The 21,728-nt window shown below is 35.5% G+C and overlaps 1 protein-coding gene across 1 annotated transcript in view; it reads right to left on the reverse strand.

The window, feature by feature from the left end:
• Positions 1 to 18,937, reverse strand: part of VWDE (von Willebrand factor D and EGF domains) — a 95,059-nt gene extending 76,122 nt beyond the window's left edge. The window contains 8 exon segments of the mRNA XM_059932527.1: positions 522 to 622; positions 903 to 1,171; positions 4,029 to 4,173; positions 5,678 to 5,767; positions 6,343 to 6,593; positions 8,441 to 8,672; positions 9,765 to 9,949; positions 18,880 to 18,937. Of these exon segments, the coding sequence (XP_059788510.1) occupies positions 522 to 622; positions 903 to 1,171; positions 4,029 to 4,173; positions 5,678 to 5,767; positions 6,343 to 6,593; positions 8,441 to 8,672; positions 9,765 to 9,949; positions 18,880 to 18,937 (1,331 nt within the window).
• Between the last annotated feature and the right edge of the window lie 2,791 nt (positions 18,938 to 21,728).

Consider the following 21,728-nt stretch of genomic DNA (forward strand, 5'->3'; position numbering starts at 1 on the left):
AATCCTTCTATGCAGATATTAATAGCAAGATAGTTTAGGTTACTGTTTGATCGTTTTGCTCAGTTTAAGTTCCAAAGGCAGATATCCAGGCATTCATGATGGCTATGATGGTTTTCCCCCTGAGTATCCTTGCAATGAATTAGAAGTTATTAAAATAATTATCATGTGTCAGTTTAATCATCTTGCCTAAACCTTAAATATTGTTTCAGTATCATGTAGAAATGCAAAACAGTACATATCTCTAGAGTAGATAATTTAATTATTATAAATAAATAAATGGTCAAGCTAAAAGGATTGTATTTTTAGGACTCTTCATTTTTACAAATTCAGCTTCACAATTAATCTGTATATTTACTAAGAAGTAGATTTTAGGGCAAAAACATTCCACACAAATCAATATTTTGAAACAAAATGTCCATACATGCCTTCCTTTCTAATCTTTCAGTGAATAGGACTAAGAAATAAAATAGTATAAGGTTTAAAACAAAACAACAACAAAATCCAATAGAAACACAAACTACCAAAGGAAAAAACTTACAGGAAATTATCTGCCATCAAAGGTAATTATAAGTGGGTCAGTAAATGAATAGCAGTAAGCAGTCAGGACATCCTTTACTCTGATCTTAAGAGCAAAGAAATTTTCAGTAAATATTACCGTTAATTGTTATTTAGTGATATACAATAAATTTCCTAGCAAGCTCAATGAATTTTTACTTAACTACTGTTTTATCATAGTTATTGAAACTGGAATAATTTACAAACTGAAAGAGCTTATTAAATGATTTTGAAATGAAAAGTTCACAAGGTGAACTTAGTGATAAGTTATACACATATATAGTGATAAAATACACGTATCTTTTTTTAAAGCTTCACTTATAAAGGTATTTTTGTAATTTGTTAACCTGGATGCTGTCTGGAATGTAGCTGTTCCATAGGAAATCCTCATTAACTATACAATATTGTATATATTGTATATTGTATACAATGTATACATAACTATACAATACAATAACTACAATATTCGTGACTCTATTTCCATCTTGAGAAAATTCTGTTACAGCAGTGTAGTACACAAAAGCATTGCTGCAGGTTCCGTTAGCACAGGATGATGTCTGGTGAAGGTCCACATGACAGGAAGATAGTGACAAATTTAAGCCTAGCTGTTCTTTACCTATTTTAGTGAAAAAATACACAGAAAATTTTCCTAAGAGAATCTACCAATCAAAGCACATAATAACTTGATTAACACAAAACACTGAATCAAGAGATTATTCTTAAATTATTTTCTCTTACTTAAAAATATAGTTGTAACTTTTGTCTAAGTAAACCAAAGCTATTGAACTCTACCTGATCTTTACAAATAGTTAATAACGTGTGTGTGTGTGTATATATATATATATATATACATATATATATATATATATATTACTATTTTTAATAGGTTATAAATTCATATGCACCTGCATAAAATTCAGAAGCAATATAAAATTTATTTTTGTTTCTATAAAAAAATGTAATTCTAACAGTAAGAAACATAATTTAATTTTTTTGCCTAATGCTTTTAGGCCTTGGGTCCAGATATGTCTTAGGGCTTGAACTCATGTTCTATCCATTTGTTGAGTGATAGCAATGATTACTGATCATTAATGATTACTGATACAGAGTTCATCAAACAGGTTTAACTACTGATACAATTCATCATTTTAAAAAACAGAAAAATAAAAACAAAGTAATTCCACACCAGTAATAAATCCTCAATCTCTTTCCCCTCCCAAATGTCCCAATATATTCAGAACCTTGAGATGCTTTCTTGCCTGTGGAACAAAGAACACACACAAAAAATAATTTGGAAAGAAAATGGTAACAAAAGAGAAGGAAGGAACTCTAGGGATTTGTATAACTAAACGAAAAAGATAGATTCCTCCAAAAGCTGGCTACAAAAGAAGTTTGCTCTCACATCCAATTAATGAATACAAAGTCCATCTGAGACAGGCACACTGCACAGATTCTAAATTCCTGAAAAAATTTTCTCTCCATGCATTTTTTTCTAGAAATATATACTTTTCCTATGTACATAACAAATAACAGAAACATCAGAATTCTTAGCCAGCTCCCCAGGTGAATATGAAACACATCTGGCTTAGATAGAACCCCTGACATCATTTCCCCTGGTCTGTGGTATGAGGGCCAAGTACTGTTCTCTTTAAGCCTGTGAAAAAGCAGTGGGACCTTTGTAGAAATACACTAGGAGACACCAACTTGTTCTCTATGAAATTAGAGATATAATGAAAATATACTTAAAGAAGATGAGATGAAGAATATCAGAATGAAATCCAGAAATTTTTCTCCAGAAAAAAAGGAAATTGTTTTTAATTGACAAATAATAACAACATAAGCTTGTAAAATGTAGGACTATATTTAGGCTGTTTTTATATTATTATAGCAACATTTGTCTTGTTGAAAGAATTGAGAGCTTGAAAATGTAGTGTAAAGTATACTTGGAGGGAAATCTTTACGTAACATAATTTTGGAAAATGTCAATAACATCCTCTTCCTATTCTCCCCCATAAACTGTAGTAAAATTTGCATAATATGCAAGTATGCATAATATGCACATAGTTTGAAGTAGAATTGTGTCAAACAGCCTGAGAGACAGTGTTTAATTTCATATTCTGGGTTGTATTTCAAAATAAAGTGTTGCTTATGGTGCTTCTGAAAGCTGAGTGAGTAGCTCGGTGTTACCTTAGCCTGTTGACTGTCAAGTATGTTGGGATAGCCTCTCTTGATTCCTCTTTCTCTCTCCTTAGTCATCTCTTTTTTCTGGGTGAGTCATTCCCATGAGACTCTCTCTCTCTCTCCTAGCATTTTTATCCTTTTGTTTCTCTGCTTTAATTAGGTATAATATAGACATGAAGATCTAGATACATTTCACTTGGTATATTTACTACATAAAATTTTATGCCCTATGGTGAAAAGGTATGTGAACAGAGCTGGAATCTCTCTTAAAAGTTATTTTGGACTTTATTTTTTAATTAATTAATTTATTTGCTGTGTTGGGTCTTCGTTTCTGTGCGAGGGCTTTCTCCAGTTGCGGCGAGCGGGGGCCACTCTTCATCGTGGTGCGCGGGCCTCTCACTATCGCGGCCTCTCCCGCTGCGGAGCACAGGCTCCAGACGCGCAGGCTCAGTAGTTGTGGCTCACGAGCCTAGCCGCTCCGTGGCATGTGGGACCTTCCCGGACCAGGGCTTGAACCCGTGTCCCCTGCATTGGCAGGCAGATTCATAACCACTGCGCCACCAGGGAAACCCCCTTAAAAGTTATTTTAATTTATGTATCTTTTACTTGCTTGGTTCCTACATCAGAGGCTTAGGGGAAAAAAAGGAACCCAACCAATCCAATCACTGCTATACATGGTTTGTCCTCTCATAGCCTATCCTGTTCTGTGGGAGAATTTCAGCTCTCTCTGGCTGTGACAGTGATGTATATGTGGCCATGCATCATACAGTCTATATAACGTAGTTTAAACGGAAGAATTCTAAAGCAAAGATCTCAAACATGAGCTTACATTAGGGAGTGAAGTGTGATGGGTGCATTATGAGATCCGTGTTGCATAAGCTTCAACTTTTAGCATAACTTACCACCTTTCCTTATTAGGGATAATTTGAAAAATCTTAAAGAGCAGTTTGTCCCTCAATCTCTGAAAACAAAACAAAGAGAAGAATTAGCAGAAGGATGAGGAGAAGGAGGAGGAGGAGGAGAAAGATAATAAAGAGGAGGAAATTGTTCATTATTGTCTTTTTTTTTTTAATTTGTGCTTTGAGCCCAGGAAGGATAAATGTGGACTGCAAAATAGATTGCTTTTGCAATCATAAATTTGGCCCAGTATTATTAATATGATTGAACTGTAATTTGATATAAACATGCAACATAATTAATTATATGAGTACACTGTGGTGACTTCCTGAAGAAAAAAGCATTAGTTATGATCGGAAATCTAATAATAAAATGAAGTGGATTTAGTATATTACCTTGATCAACAGTTGTCAGTTTTAACGAGATTTTGCACTCCTGATCAAGCTCACTGAATTCAGGACAAACGATAGGAATTGTGCTCTCTATCCTCAACTGGTATTCTTTCCCATCTTCTGATACAGTGTTCAGTTCAGGTTGTAACTGGTGTAAGAAAATATGTAGAGCAGTCATGTTTAATAGAATTTATTTCTAAGATATAATAATTTTGAAAGGACATTTTTCCTCAATAGCTCATATTTTGCTAAGTGAGCTGGCAGTAAAAACTTAAGCACTAGAATTTTTGAATTAAACAAGATCAATTAAAACCAAACCCTTAAAAACATCAGCAATGCACAGAAGGGTACATGGAGTTGCTGTAATCTTCTGACTTGAGGCACAATTTGGTTCCCCAGCACATTTTAGGCAGTCTGGTTGGAGCCTGCCTTCATGAAAATTCCTATTTTCTCCCATTTGTTTGCTAAGGTTTACTGACGCACCAATGGCAGATTCTGTTTATTCTTAGGGATTAATATCGTCCCTAATATCAATTAGAAATCTAAATATTTTAATGCATAAATGAAAATATTATTGTCACATGAAATATCTCAACCTTCAGCTTGTTTCTCAGCTTCTGCTTTCCACAGTTGGATTTACTGAGTACTGAAATCTAGGACTGGTCTTAACCCAGTTCACAGGTCACTCCTTTTTTGAAGCCAGATGTTTTTATGCAGTCTCAGTTCTTGGCTGGCCCTCAAAACAGATGGTTCTGAATATTCTCCCTGTTAGCCTAATCAGAAGTAGTACCTGGGGCCTGATCACTGGCCCTAATGTTGTCTTCTGAGTTCTTTCCAGTGTAGATGCAAAGGTTCTGTGTTCCCAGGGTCTGAGCTCTGTTTCCCCTCCCACCGTGTTTTATGTTATTCTGACAACATTGTTCAATCTCCTCATTCTTTTCCCTCTCCCTATTGTGTATAAGTGGACTTTATCCAGAAACAGGCTTTGTCCTCATTCAATCCTATTCTCTCAATCTATCAGTTATCCCATCTTGTCCTTGAACTAGAGATGAGTACAGGTCAAACTCCAGTCCTGTGGCTGAGACCTCAGAGGGTGCACAGTGGTTGCCTGCCTAGACCTCCTGATACTGTCCCAGCTCCTTCCCCCAATTCTGGATTCCCTGTCACCACTGATCATCTGCTAGAATAGCTCATCAGCTCTTGGACCACAGTGCTGCCAGCACTGACCATAGATATTGCCTTGTTTAGTTAGTTCAATCTTTGCTGTCCACAAAGCCTAAATTTCTGGGCCAATTCTACTCTAGCCAGAAACTCTAGGGCTTGACCTGATACCTGTCTTGAAAAATGACAGACTTTGATACTCTAACTTCTAGTTACATGATGGAATTATTTATGGGGATAGAATTTTTGCTTTATTCTAATTTGAGCTATTTCTGAAAAAAAAAAGCAAGTATATTCCAATTTTAGTTCATTAGCAGGCCCTCAAAGCTCAATGGCACTAGAATTATTTGGGTTATTTCTCAAAAATACAGACTCTTGGGTCTCAGCATTCAGTCTGTGAAGAGGTCCTGGAACCAGCATCCACAGATCACAGTATGGAAAACACGGTTCCAGAGGAATAATCTTTCAAATCCATCCCCACTGCTACATACCTTAATGCCTGCAAAAAATTCTCAGCTTTTGATGGCTAAACTTTGTACATGTGGTTTCTCCAAGAAAAAGATGGAAGCACTACAAAATATCTATGAATACAAATAATCATTTAGCAACACAATTATGGAGGAAATATGTGTAAATTATCATATTTAAGTACTTAATTTTAATTTTTGGTAGATAGTGCATAAGATATCATAGAAAACAAAATAATTAAAAACTTGCTTGAAAATTGAGAAAAAGTCCATCATTATAAAATATTAATTATTTAAATCTCAACATAAATCAAAGTTTTGTAGACTTTGTATTTAAGATGTATTTAAAAGTAGATAATAAGTGATATTATCATTGAAAAAATAAAAACATTTTTTTCCAGAATAAAAGTATATCATTTTAAAACAAGAAAGGGACATAAATTCATAAGGGTTCATTGATAATAATCAGTGACTTACTAAAAGCAGATACACATATAAAGTCAGTAAGATTACTGACTCATCCAATTACCCCTGGAGTTGGCACAATTGTCAAGAAAAAAGTAAAAAGAAAAACATCGTGCTTTATATCCTGGGGACAAAGGCTAATTTTAGAATATATTTTAATATCCATTTTTGAAAATTAACACATTTATGAAAATAAAAGAAAACCCAACGGTTTTTGAACATACCCTGTCTCCAAGTCTGAGATTTATGCCATCCAGTTCTAAAAGAGAGAATGGTTGAACTGTGGTCTCTTGTTTCAGCTCCTCTTTGATTTCTAGAGAAGAAAACCTAGACCAAGCTATGAGAAATCCCACTGAGTTGTTTGTAGGGGAAACATCAAAAGCACACCTACAGAAAAGCCTGGACTCAATCAGCTGCACCACAACCTCTGGCCTTCCTGGAGGTGGTGGTGGCGGCAATGAGGCAGACAGCTGACCTGGTGGGAGAAAATGCGTAATTTGTAGTTGGGCATCTTAAAGAGTTTTTATGGGAAAGCTCATGAAAACTGTAACTCAGGGATTTATATTAAGAAAAAATAAAATATGTTTAGAAAAATAATTATTTTCTAGCAATCAGCAAAGTAGCATATTCTTTTTTTAAAAATTTATTTATAATTTATTTATTTTTGGCTGCGTTGGGTCTTTGTTGTGCGCAGACTTTCTCTAGTTGCGGCGAGCGGGGGCTACTCTTCGTTGCGGTGCACGGGCTTCTCATTGCGGTGGCTTTTCTTGTTGCGGAGCATGGGCTCTAGGCGTGTGGGTTCAGGAATTGTGGCTCGCGGGCTCTAGAGCACAGGCTCAGTAATTGTGGCGCACGGGTTTAGTTGTTCCGCAGCATGTGGGATCTTCCCGGACCAGGGATTGAACCTGTGTCCCCTGCATTGGCAGGCAGATTCTTAACCACTGCGCCACCAGGGAAGTCCCAGCATATTCTTACTTTGACCCATAATCACATAAATATTGATAGCGGAGAAGTTCGTCAGCTCATCAAGCTTATATTAATGCATGTTGAATATGACTACTCTTGGAAAGTCTAGCTCTTCAACAGAAAAGTAATTTACTTTCTTTTAAGCAATTACCTTTTCTAAAAAAATGGAACAAACAAATAAAATTAAGATTTTCTACTTTATAATTTCCTGTTATAAAGAAAAATGTCATTATAATGCAAAATCAAATGCCTTACTATTTTACTCTTATAAATTACGCTTATAACTCAGTCCATCATTACTTTGGGTTGAAAGAGCTGTTCATTACAGAAGTGATTATACTGTTAGTGAAATATATTAAGTGTTAAACAATAGTCTTATTCTTTTCATTTTTTCGAGGTTAAAAAAGTTTAAAGTTTTCTCTAGGAACTCAGGAAGATATTACGATTTTTTTTCTCTGGGCATTTGCAAGATTAAATCTAGGGATCTAAAATGTTTCAGAATAGTTTTTTATTTGTTTTGTTCTGTTTTAGAAAAGAGAAAAATATCTGAGTGATAAATTTTAAAAGTAAGATTTTTTAAATGTCCTAAAATATACAAATATTTTTTTATGATATACACTGCAATTTTATGATAATCATAAAATTATTTTCTCAATTCTGTAATGTAGACTTTGGAAAATTCTGAGACCTTAGTCTAAATATGAGGGGAACAAACTTATGTACTTTCAGATATTTTAAAGTGTGATTTTGTTAGATATTTAATTACAAAATCACAATAACAAATGAAATGTTTCCAAATTAATCCAAGTAATAAATACTTTGCCAAACATTTTAAACATTAGGCCAAATCATTATCTAGATTTGAAGAAAATGATAGACTACTTTTGAGTATATATGATTTTTTAAAAATTACATATCTGAGTAAAAATTTTCTCTTAAATAAATTAAGAAAAAGATGCTGAACTTATTTCCAAACAGGGAGGAACTATCTATGGAAGTGATTATTAGGAACAGGAGATAACAAATGACTGAAAAGAAAATAATTCATGAAATTAAAATTTTTGAATTAATTGGCATCAACTATCTGGGTAAGCTGATCATTGCTCGCAACAATGTAGATCAAAAAACATTTGTTAACATGTATTTAAAGAAAAAGCTTTCAAAAACAACAACAGATAAATTATTTCTGGGACTTCCCTGGTTGCACAGTGGTTTAGACTCCATGCTCCCAATGCAGGGGACCCGGGTTCAATCCCTGCTCAGGGGACTAGATCCCACATGCATGCCAAACACAAATACACCAACATACAGAGTTCCATCACTAGCAGTTCATGTGTATTACACATGTTTTCTTACCTTCTGCACAATATCCCATACATCCCTGAGTGGGTTGTAGTAAGTAAACAAAAAACTTTCCACAGTTTCTTACAGACACTGGGATTTGAAAAAGACAGCAGTCTTTTGTAGTGCTACACAAAAACTGCCATGTGGCACAAGCTGTCAATTGCTTGATCTCCCCAGGTGGAGGTAGTGTTTCTGAATCGTTCAGAGACAGGCAGATGGGGGCCTGTGTTGCACAGTGGTTCATCTTTTGGATCAAAGAAAACAAAAGTTGCAAAGCCAATTTTTTTCATACATGGTAGATAAATCAACTTTGCATTTTCTTTTACACAACCTCTAAAATATTAAAGTATCAATCGTTTAAAAAAATCTAATAACTTGTACCCATACCATAAAAGAAGTAGTAACTTCATGGAATAGTAAATTTAAGGGTACATCCCTCATAATTAATATAATCTTTTTCAATTAAAATACATTTATTACATTTGTATTGTGAACAAGAGAAATTCAGTATCAGTTAACTCATGAAACAGCTGATACATCTAAGACAAGTCAATCTGAAGTCATCTTAATATACAGCACAAAGATAAACTGATCTTGGAGATTTCTTGAAAAATTTCTGGAAATAGTATACGTAAGAAGTTAGTGCACAGTAGAGGAGCCATCAAAAATCAGGGGAGGAAGACAGGATTGCTCAAAATTTGGTCATGGACCAACAGGCTGGCAATTTGGGAAAAAAATGAGGTTAAAGCCTCACTTGAAGCCAAATTTGGATATCTTTCCTGAGTTCTTTTTACATTACATACCTAAAAAGGAAAATAATTCCCACTTCTGCATAATTTTTAAAATGTGGGTATCGATAAGGAAAATGAGCCTTCTATTAAGACGTAATCCTTCTGTTAAGCAGACAAGAACTGAAGCACTTAAAATATGCAGTATTTTACTGTTTGAAAGTTACTGAGGTTAAGTACCTGAGCCCTGGAGAATGACAGCCTGTGATCAAAACTTGGCTTTCTGACCTGCTATCCAGGTGACTCTAGGTGTGTTACGCCTAAAAATATGTTTTCTGTATTATATGGTGGAAATCACGATGATAGACTGTCTTCTATAAGATACTGTAAGTTAAAGCACTTGGTGGACTGTTGAACATTACATTAACTATTACTATTATTGTCAGAATAGAGAACCTTGGAATACTCCCTTTGATTAACTTAATCTTGATGCAAAATTAAAATAATATTGCAGCGTGAGAAATAAATTGGTTGTAGCAAGATTCAATCCTTATATGAAAAAATACTTAAGAAAAAGCACGTGTAGTTCACATTAGTGAGTTGATAACCTCAGCACATTTGGTTGGCGTCTTAGCAGGTCTGGCAAAGAGGAGAAATCGATACCATCCGGGAGAAAGGGAGTGGTCACATATCAGGTCTTGAATGGCTAACTGCTGGAGGCGCAGGGAGTCAAAACGGACACTTCTGTAAGGGCTCTGAAGAAACTGGTGTCCCCCAGGAGAGCACTCCTGAGCTAGAATGGAAAGACAGATGATGTTATGTATTTTCTTCAGCCCTCGATTAAAACTGACTCCTGAAACAAAAACAGAGCAAATAAACCTACAAGTGCACATAAAGGCCATCTGAAATGTCATGATCTCTTAGTAAAAGAAAGATGACAATATGCACTTTCCATAAATACAATAAGCCAATCAACAAACTCTTTAGAATGTATTTTTGAGGTATTTGAGCTTCAAGGACTTTATTTTCATTTAATTTGGACAGGCAAAATTGCTGATTGCTGTTGAGTCAGGATTTGTTTATTCCTACCATCAGAAGGCATAGGCCTTACAAGGACTCCTCTTGAGAGTGATCCTCCAGATTTGAATGCAATTACTGACCCTCCATGACCTGCTTTCTGCCACAGTAGCCATGTGCCCCCCCAGATCCCATCTCTGCCAGGTCCTGGAATGCAACAAACTAAACCAAACTTTCAATGCTAATATAATTTTTGTAAAATGCCCTCCTAGTGAAGTTTCCTGCATTTTTTTACTGCAGGAAAAAATATAAAGTTTTCACATTTTTTCTTATTTTTAAATATAAAAGTAGTGAAGTTCATTTTCATTTCTAAGCACAGGAAAATGAATGGGGTAGAGGGGAACAGTTTTGAAGGAAAAACAAGAAAAAAAACATGGAGAAAGAGCTAGTTCTGTAGATTTTTTAGGAAAGCCATTTTCTGAGCAGTAGTTGGCCTGGAAGATACTTTTTTCTGTCAAATCTACAGAGGGAGAACATAAAGCACCTCTTCCCAGCAAGAAGAGAGAAGAGAAGAGGAGGCAATAAAAACAGTTATCCTGGAAATACAGCTCTTGTTTGAGGCTACTGTCTCCCTAATAATAAGAAACACATGGAACTGTCCTTATTTGGAGTATCTTATTGACACAATAGGCAGAAAATATCCCAGTATTAGATATTGTATTTGTTCAAGGAAAACACTATAGTAAAGATAATATCTTTGAAATAGAAATGGGAAAGAAAAATTTAATCATTACGAAAGTACCTCACTATAGAAAAAAATCGATCTAACTGAACAAAACTCTCAAATGTTTATTACATAATTTTAAGTTACACAGTGTTTGCGAACAAAAATCAGTTTCCAAACAAATTAATAAGGAGCACAATAAACTAGAGATAGTAATTTGCATGTCAGTCTCACAAATGTAGCTTATAAAATTGTCTTTATTATACAGGTTTTTGCTTTTTATTTTGTTTGTAGTGACAGCAATTAAACTGTAAAAAAGGTATTGTTTTGCAAGATAAAAGATCTCCCTAAAGAATTTTTTTAGTAAAAGATTTCAGGAATGACCACAAAAGGTTCTTCTTCCTTTTGTCTCTAGTTTCACCAGTTATAAATGTCCCAAAAGGCTCTAGTGACTTTGACAATCTCAATTTGTCAACACTAGATAAATATTTTATAAAATGTATGTGGGTAGAAGTCAGAGGATGTGCTATCATTTCATTTAATTTTGAAATAATGCTAACCCCCTGTCAATATCAGAAGATTGCACGTGGTTAGAAACTAAGGAAAATATTTTAAAAGAGATTACTAGTGAGGTTTGTATAAATTATTGAAATGTTTTCTCTGAGCTTATCCTACAACAGAATTTTGTATTGGGAAAAAAGTCAATAACTCCATCTTTATTCTGTGCAGTATTTCTCCTTGCTAAGCACTTCTGAAGTTCTCACATTTCCTCTGATTTTGCTGCTTTAAATAACTGTTTTCTAATCCAAAGCTAAAGATGTCATAAATGTAGAAGCAATCACAGTGTGACATCAACAATACTAAGAACTGTATAATATTTAAACAGAAATTTTACATTTTTTATTTTTTTATTTAATATTTATTTTAGAGGAAAATTCTTAATTTGTATAATTAATAATAGCTCATATTTTGTATCGTTCATTTCACAATTTTTCCCTCCAAATCGACTTGTCACTCATTAAATGTTCAAGGTCTCTGTAGAAAAATTTAAATCTTACTAACAATGAATAAGCCACGCTCTTAAAAACCTCATTACAACCTTAACTCTAGAAGGGAGGATATAGTTAACTATGGCTGGTTTGGGCTCCCGTTTGGGAATCTGGGGGCCTAGCTCCTGAAGTACTAAAAGAGTAACTCTACAAGCCCATTTCACACATCAGTCAATTTCATGACATGAATGATGTGCAAAGCTTTCTAGCAAATGTCCAATAAAAAATTTTTCCCTCAAAACAAAAGTACGTATAAAATATACATTAAAATTTACATTTCTATTTATTCTGTCTTCTTCTCAATAGGATTTAAAGAAGCTAGGTAGTATATAATAGAATCTGCAATATTTGCATTTCAAATACTTTGGGAAAACGTGTCAAGTTATAAATAATAGATACATAATGATACAATATGCAAATAGTTTTCTAGTTTTGTTTGTAGGTATAAGTAACCTGTATTAGATTAATACATTGGTTAATACAATGGCTAAGACTAGTATGCTTTAAGATTCATAATTGGGTGACAGACAAATATGTTAAGAAACTAAATAAATTATTGTATTTTTAAGAGATGAATACGCTTAATGCCTAAAGACAGGCACTTCATAATATCTGAGTTTATAATTATAAAACTTTTGGTATATTGCTCTATGGGAATTTCAAATATCTGTGAATTTTTAAAAATTGTATAACTTCCCCAAAGATGTGGAAAAGAGAAAAACCACCTTTTAGCTCCAAATTCAGTGAGAAATAAAAAGTTAATCATTAAGCTTCTAATATTCAAAACTGTATTATGGATTCTGCAACAACACAAAAGGCTGAAAAGCAAGGTCAAATAGAGAGTGATGGACTAGCTAAGTCTCTTTACTTTGTCATCCTTTATATATTAACGGATGAATGCTCTTGAAAAGAATACAAATAGACTGAAAGTAAAAGGATGGACAATAACATTATGCAAACAGTAACCACAAGAAAACTGGATTGGCTGTACTAATATCAGACAAAAATATCTTAAAACAAAAGAAATGTTACTAGAGACAAAGAGGGACATTTTATAGCAATAAAAGTTTCAATCCATGAGGAAGATATACACCTAATAACAGAGCACAAAAATACATGAAGCAAAATCTAAGAGAAACAAAGGGAAAAAAAATACCTACTTCAACAGTAATAGTTGGGGACTTCCAATACTCCACTTTCAACATGAATAGAAAAACGGGCAGAAAATCGTCAAGGAAACAGCCAGAACAACACACTATAAACCAACTTGACCTAACAGACATCTATAGAACACTCTACCCAACAACAGCAGAATATAAATTCTTCTGAAGTGCACATGGAACATTTTCCAGGATGGACAATACATTAGACCATAAGACAAACCTCAATAAATTTGAAAAGATAAAAATTATACAAAGTATGTTCTCTGACTGCAATAGAATGAATATATAAATCAATAGCAGAAAGAAATTTACAAATACATGGAAATTAAACAACCTAGAAAAGCAAGGGGTCAAAGAAATGAAAATAGAAACGAGAAAATACATTGAAAAGGATTAAAATAAAGATACAACACACCAAAATTTATGGGATGCTGCTAAAGTAGTGGTTAGAGGAAAATTATAGATATATATGCCTATATTAAAAAAGAAAAAGATCCCAATATAATGAACTAATCTTTCGCCTGAAGATTGGAAACAGAAGAACGTACTAAATCTAAAGGAAGAAGGAAAGTAATTTTAAAGACTAAAGAAGACATTAATGAAATTGAGAATAGAAAAACAGTAGAGAAAAATCAATGAAACCAAAAGCTGGTTCTTTGAAAAAAATCAACAAAGGTGACATACTTCTAGGTTTGCTGAGAAAAAGAGAGAGAAGACTCACTTACTAGAATCAAAATGAAACAGGGCACACCACTACAAATCTTATTAAGGAATACTATTACAGTTGCATGCCAATACATTAGATAACATATAAAATTGAGAAATTCCTAAAAAGACACAAAGTACAAAACTGATTCAAGAAAAAGTAAGCAATCCAAATAGATTTATATCATGTGAAAAGACTGAATCGGTAAAAAAAAAAAAAAAAAAAAAGACACAAACATCCAAAAAGAAAAGGCCAGGTCTAGATGGCATCAATGCTCAGTTCTACCTAACATTTAAATAATACCAATTCTTCACAAACATTTCCAAAAATTAGAAAAAGATGGAATACTTCCAGACTCATTCTGTGAGCCCAATATTACCCTGATACCAAAGCCAGAAAATGATATCACAGGAAAAAAAAGCCTATGAACCAATGTATCTTTTGAATATAGATACAAAAGTCCTCAGCAAAATACTAGCAAATCAAATCCAGAAATACAGACAAAGAATTATAAACCATGACCAAGTAGGATTTATCCTAGGCATGCAAGGTTGATTCAACATCCAAAAATGAATTAAGGTAATATACTATATTAACAGAATAAAAAATAAAATCCGCATGTGCTTCTCAATAGACAGAAAAATCACTTGAAAAAAATCTAACACATTATGATTAAAAAACTAGGAATAGAAGAAGGGCACTTGCTCAACCCAATAAAGGAAATCTACAAAAAACCCCGTAGCCACAACATACCTGATGGAGAAAGACTAGATGCTTTCTCATAAGATCAGGAACAAGACAAAGATATCCACTCTCACCACTTCTATTCAACACTGTACTTGAGGTTCTAACCAGGACAACTAGGCAAGATAAATAAAGATATCCAGATTGGAAAGAAAGAAGTAAAACTATCTTTATTCACAGATGACCTAATTTTTTATGTAAAAATTCTAAGAAATCCACTAAAAAACACAACAAAATATTAACACTAGTGAACAAGTTCAGCAAGGTTTCAGGATATAAAATCAAGATGCAAAATGTGATTTTATTCTTTTTTTAAAATTCACATACCATAAAATTTACCATTTCTAAATGTAGAATTCAGTATGGGGTGCTTTTTTTTTCTTTTTGCATATTCACGAAGTTGTATACCACAATTTTAGAACATTTTCATCACCCCCAAAAGACACCTGTATCATTAGCAGTCACTCCCGCCCATTCCCCTCTACCTCCAGCCACTGGCAACGACTAACTTTTTTGTCTCTATGGATTTACCTACTCTAGACATTTTATATAAAAACAATCATATAATATGTGGCATTTTGTCTCTGGCTTTACCATGTTTTCAAGTTTCATCCATGTTGCAGTACTTCATTCCTACTTATGGCCAAATAGTATTCCACTGGATATACCACCTTTTGTTTACCCATTCATCATTTGATGGGCATTTGGGTTGTTTCCACTTTTTGCCTATTATGAATAATGCTGAAGTGGACCTTAATGAACAAATTTTTGTGTGAACATATGCTATTTCATTCACCAGGGGCAGTAGAGATAGCCCAATAGTTAAGGATGTTAGAATCTGAAGCCACCTTGCATGTGTTCAGAGTCTGGCTCTGCTACTTAATAGTATGTGACTTTGGGTAAATGGCCTAGCATATATGTGACTCAGTTTTCTTACTTGTAAAATAGGGTAATAATAATACTTATCCTGTGGGTATTGTGAGAAGTAAATGATTTAATGTGGGTAATGTATTTTAAAGTGCTTAGAATAATGCCCACACATAGTAGGTGCTTTCTGCATTTGCTGTGTTAAAATAAGCTGGCAAGGTTATTACCTTTTCTGTTTCACAAATGAAGAAACTGGGAGTTGCCCAAAGTTTTATGGGCCTTAGGGTGGTTAATTATATTCTTAAACATGTGCAATAAATAGACTAAGAAGGAAATTAAGAAAACAATTCCATTTATAATAGTTTCAAAAGAACAAATACTTAGGGATAAATTTAACAAAAACACAAAACTTATATTTTGAATATAACAAACATTGTTGAAAGAAATTAAAGACCTAAGTACTTAAATGGAAATTCATCCATGTTCGTGGATCTGAAAATTTAATGTTGTTAAGTTGGCAATACTCCCCAAATTTACATGCAGATTCATCACAGCTCCTAACAGAATATCAGCTGACTCTTTTGTAAAGAATGACAAACTTAATTGTAAAATTCATATGAAATTTCAGGGGACCAGAATAGCTAAACTAATCTTGAAAAAGAAGAACAAAACAGGAGGACTCACATTTTCTCATTTCAAAATTTACTATAGAGCTACAGTAATCAAGAAAGTTTAGTGGTGGCATGAGGAGAGACATAGATTGATGAATAAAATTGAGAGTCCAGAAATAAACCCATGTACCTATGGTTTTTAACTGATTTTTGAGACGGGTGCCCAGATCAGTCAATGGGGAAATGACAATCTTTTCAACAAAACTGGAGATCCACGTGCAAAATAATGAAATTGGACCCTTTGGTTATACCGTATACAAAGTTAATTCAAAATGGATCAAAGACCAAAATACAAGAACTAAAACTAAAAGACTTAGGAAAAATATTGGGGTAAATCTTCATGACTGTAGATTTGGCAATGGATTTCAAGATATGACAACACAGCACAAGCAACAAAAGATAGACAAACTGGACTTCAGCAAAAATTAGCAACTTCTATGCTTCAAAGGACATTATCAAGAAAGTGAAAAGACAACCCACAGAATGGGAGAAAATAACTGCAAATCCACATGTCTGCTAAGATAATTGTATTTAGACTATACAAATAACACATACAACTCAATAACCAAAAGGCCAATGACCCAATTAAAAAATTGGCAAAGTATTTGAGTAGGTATTTCTCCAAAGAAAATATGTAAATGTTCAATAAACACATGAAAAAATGCTTGACGTCATTAGCTGCCAGAGAAATGCAAATCAAACCACAATGAGACGTCACTTCACACCCACTAGAATGGCTAGAATCAAAATTTCAGATAAAAAAACTTTTTTTCAGATAATAACAAGCGCTGACGAGGCTGTGGATAAATTAAAACCCTCATACACTGCTGCAGGAATGTAAAACAGTGCAGCCACTTTGGAAAACAGTCTGGCTATTCCTGAAATGGTTAAACACAGAGTTACCCTATGATCCAATAACTCCACTCCTAGGTATATTTCTAAAAGAAATGAAAATGTGTCCATACAAAAACTTATACCCAGATGTTTACAGCAGCATTATTTATAATAGCCATAAGGTAAAAACAGTCCAAATGTTCATCAACTGATCGATTTATATACAAAATGTGGTATGTACTTACAATGGAATATTATTCCATCACAAAAAGAGGAAGTACTGATACATGTTAGAACATGATGAACCTTGAAAACATGATGCTAAATGAAAGAAGTCAGTCACAGAAGACAATGTTATATGATTCCATTTAGATAAAATATCCTGAATAGGTAAATCTATAGAGCAGAAAGTAGATTAGTGATTGCTTATAGTTGGGAGGGTGGAGAGGGTGAAGGAGGGTATAAGGGGAGGATAGCTAGAGTATGTTATTTCTTTTCAAGGTGATAAAAATGTTCTAAAATTGACTATACTAATGGTTGCACATATTTTTGAATATACATAAACCCATAGATCACTGTGTCCTGTAAGAAACCATTGTACACTGTAAATGAATGATTTGTATGGTATATGAACTATATCTTAATAAAGCTATTTGAAAAAGTCTTGTATGCTCCACTTTTATCTCTACTATATTAACATAAAGAAGTTTATCATAAACTTTATTATCAACTTGACCACAATAGGAGCTTAGAACATGGCAATGGTTAATATTCGCCTTTAGTAGAGAGATTACAAGGCTATTATATAGGGCAAGAAGTCGTTATATGATCTATAGTAAACACTGAAGCAAACTCCTTTATAAATATTGGTCATTTTTCTGGAAACATATCGTCTAACTGTAGTAAGTACATATTATATATTATTACATGTATTTTTTGAAAAGTTCTTCATGAAGATCTAGTTAATGTGTAAGCAACCAAAGATGGCACAGATCAATGATAGCTTGTTGAGGTCTATCATTTTAGGAAATAACTTAATTGTGTTCTAATATTCTTTTTAGTTTTATGGGTAAGTGCTGCTCTCCCTTCCTCTTTTACAGAGCAAACTTACCTTAGCAAACTAGATTAAGATCAACAAGGTGATAAAATAAAATTATATCCTGAACACTTATAAATGTTGCACACAATCTTTTTTTTAAAGCTGCGGGTAGTTTTACACAGGTCAGATTTATTTCTGAAAAACATAAGGAAACATAAGAACAAGTCACCTTTCATTTAATGTTCCTATCTGTGTGAACACAAAACAATCAGGAAGGGCTAATATTGTTTTAACTTCACAGTGTTTTCAACCATGTGTTCTTCATCGTGGATTGAAGTGGGAGGGGAGCTACTCGCTCCTCAGAGATCTCTTTTACAGTAGCAGAACTGATTCTAAGAGGTATACACAAAACGAGATATCATACACAAAACTTATTGAATTATTGTAGGGGTAAAATGCTAATCAGTTTATTATTTCCGGGGGGAGGGAGGGAGTGGTGCAGAAGTCGTGCAGTTTGGAACTGAACTCCTTTGGATATTTCAGATCCAGTTGTCGCTAGAATGCCTGGAAGATCCAGGAAAAGTTTCTTATGGTAATAAAGGGACCTTAAGGAGCGGATATCAGCAGGAAACAAGGGAACAAAAAAGTGACTGAGGGTCTTAAGAGCAGAAAAATAGGAGGCAACAGTCGCCTGTGCACAAAGGAAAACTGAAGAGTGCCAAGGCTGTAAAGTGACCATTTCAAAGAAGGCGGTAGGACAGGGAGGAGGTTGGTATGGGACAAGTATTAGATGCGGCCATAAAGATGCACAGGCACGCTCCACGTGTCATCCGGGAAGTTAGCCCCCCTCCTCCAAAGGCCCAGGTGGCGCCCCTGCGCCGCCTTACGCCAGCGCCCTACCTGGCCGACCTTTCCCGGCGGCCAGGAGCATCAATGCCAGCGTCAGCACCCGAACTCCGTCAGGCATCGCTACTGCCGCAGATGGGACGAAGGCGTCGCTGATCCCTGGCCGAGGGTGCGGGCAGGAGGGTGCCACAGCAGCCTCTCCGTCCTCCTATCACAGAACTCAGTCCGTTCCTGCTCGCCCTTCAGGGTTGTCGCGCATCCTCGCTCTGGGGCGCGCTGGTCTTGTCCAGGGATAACCCAGCGAGTCTGGTGGCTCCTCCCTCCCAAACCCCGCCCACCCGCCGGAAAGCCACGCCCAACTGTCCCCGAGGCCGCCGTGCGCCCTGCGTGTCCTGGCTGTGGCTCCACCACCCTGGTTGTCAACAGCAGTCGCACATTCTTGGGGAAGACTCCCAGGATATAACGGCATCCCGCGTCTCGCTGTTCTAACAAATGCTTTAGGAAAACTTGGTATTCCTAGAAACTGTTCCGATGGACCTCCAATAAAAGAAGGCTTGCAAGGTTTCTGCTGGCAGGGAGAGGGCCCCTGATCATACCTGCAGATGGACTCTTCACCTGGTAATCGGGGTTGCTGGTTTGCCCCCACAGGTGCTTCTCAGAAGTTGCACCTGCCACTTTCGGCCTCAGTGTGAACGATGGAAGGAGGAAGTAGAGATTACTGCTGCGACAGTAGTAGTTCTCTTCCTCTGTCTATGTGGCAGGTTTTTCAGAAGTGAACTGGAGGGCGTTTAGACATTTTCCAAATACGTGGGCACAGCCATCATGTATTTGCTGATGATTCCCAGAGCTCTCTCAGTTGTCCAGTGGTGACTCAGTGACTCAGGAGTTTTCAACACATGGTTACATGACTCCCAGGGTTGCCCAGGGGATGGTTTCCAATCTACAGTTGTCTTCAGATGTGTGGTTGCCTCTGCAGAGGGAAGGGACCTTTTTTTTTTTTTCTTCTTAACCGGTTCTTCATCTTTTTACATCTTTAAACGAAACCTCACTCTCCTAGTTTTTCTCTGGTATTCTCAGTTCTGGAGTCCTTTTATCCATCACCTGAGACTTCACCCTTAGAGCCTGTACCTGAGGGGAAGGAAGACATTGGTCAACAGATGGTAGTCCAGGAGTCCTGGTGAGCATCAGGGTTCAGGCCACAGTTCCATTTATAGATTTGGACGATTAAAGCATGGACTATGCATGGTGATAAAGACAGCAGGTGCCCAAATGTATAAAAAAGTTCTTTTAAAAATTGTTTATAGTTTGTTTGAAAGAAATTACCATTTAAAAATTTAAAAACTGTTCCCAAACGTATGAGTATTAGTCCATCTTGGAAAAAATTTCTTTGTGCTGTGCAGAACTTGTGTTTAGCCCCCTTTTAGATGCAGAACAGGCATCCAATCTTCCAGGAAAAAACTGAAACATAAGTTTTTGGTGGGTGTGGAAGATGAGTTTCATCTTAAAGCCTAATTGTGGAAGAACAATTTAATGTGAGCAGGTTGAAAACCCAGAGATTTTTTAGCCTCCGTCTTTTGTTTCAGCTTATCAAAGCCCTAATAAAACTGGGACAGAAAAATAAACATCGATTTTTATCAGTCTATTTGTGAAATCACCAGAAATAAAGTAATGGTTATAATCAGGATTAAATAATATCAGGCTTTTTTGTAAATTTATTGTCCAGCAATATCTGTGGAAATGCAGTCAACTTTTATACTTTCCTGGAGGACAACATCACTTGCCTAACTTCCAGCAAACCCTGAGCATACAATGTAAAGTATAATGTGTCTCATTTTCCCCTTCAGTTTTGGTTGATGAATACCAGTTTATGAGTTTACAATAGACTTGTAACAGAGAACAGATTTGCCTCCATGTAAGTGAGTTAAGACGGAAAAAAACCTGAAAACAACTTAATTGTTTTTCAGATCTCAATAGAAAATTCATCTAAATTGGCTTGAGTCTGCAAGAATATACTGAATAAAAATTAGTTACAGGACTGTGGGAAAAACAGAAAGTAATAAAAATAATGTTTTAACATACATTATGTAGTGAGATTCATCAAAATTTGGAATAATATTCAAATTTTTAAAACTTTTTTTTAATTTTTGAAAAGTAGGATAAAGAATGGAGGCATGGTACTCTAATTATAAATACCAGTGGTACGTGTAAAATGCAGTAAATACCACTGAGAGAGAAATAATACAGAATGTCTGTGTGGAAGATAAAATGAAGCCAAGTACAGTATAACTTGAGTGAAAGGAAACACTAATCAGGAGAAAATTTCAAAGGATAATTTCCTTGAAAAAGGAAATAACTCAGCTCTTCTCAGGTTCATTTGCAAAATTATGCTGAACTTATATGAGTAAACCCCCCAAATTCAGGGGATAGAAAGACACAGTGATTAAGTGCACAAATCCTGAGGTCAGGACACCTGGGTTCTAATCCTAGATTTGCTACCTATTTACTGACTGTGTCACCTTGGATGGCACTCTGAACTTCATTTTTTTGTGCCATGGGAATGATGGTAATAATACCTACCCCGTAGAGTTTAAGAAACAATAGTGTATGGGATTTCCCTGGTGGTCCAGTGGTAAAGAATCCGTCTTACGATGCAGGGGATGCGGTTCGATCCCTGGTCAGGGAACTAAGATCCCACATGCTGTGGGGCAACTAAGCCTGCTCGCCACAACTACTGAGCTTGAGCGCCTCAACTAGAGAGCCCGCGTGCCGCAAATTACAGAGCCCACGTGCCCTGGAGCCCTGGAGCCCAGGCGCCACAACTAGAGAGAAGCCCACCTGTCGCAACGAAAGATCCCACACGCCTCAACGAAGATCCCGCATGCCACAGCAGGACCCGACGCAGCCAAAAATAA

The sequence above is a fragment of the Balaenoptera ricei genome, chromosome 9 (genome assembly GCF_028023285.1).
Source record: "Balaenoptera ricei isolate mBalRic1 chromosome 9, mBalRic1.hap2, whole genome shotgun sequence".
In the NCBI taxonomy this organism is placed as follows: Eukaryota; Metazoa; Chordata; class Mammalia; order Artiodactyla; family Balaenopteridae; genus Balaenoptera; species Balaenoptera ricei.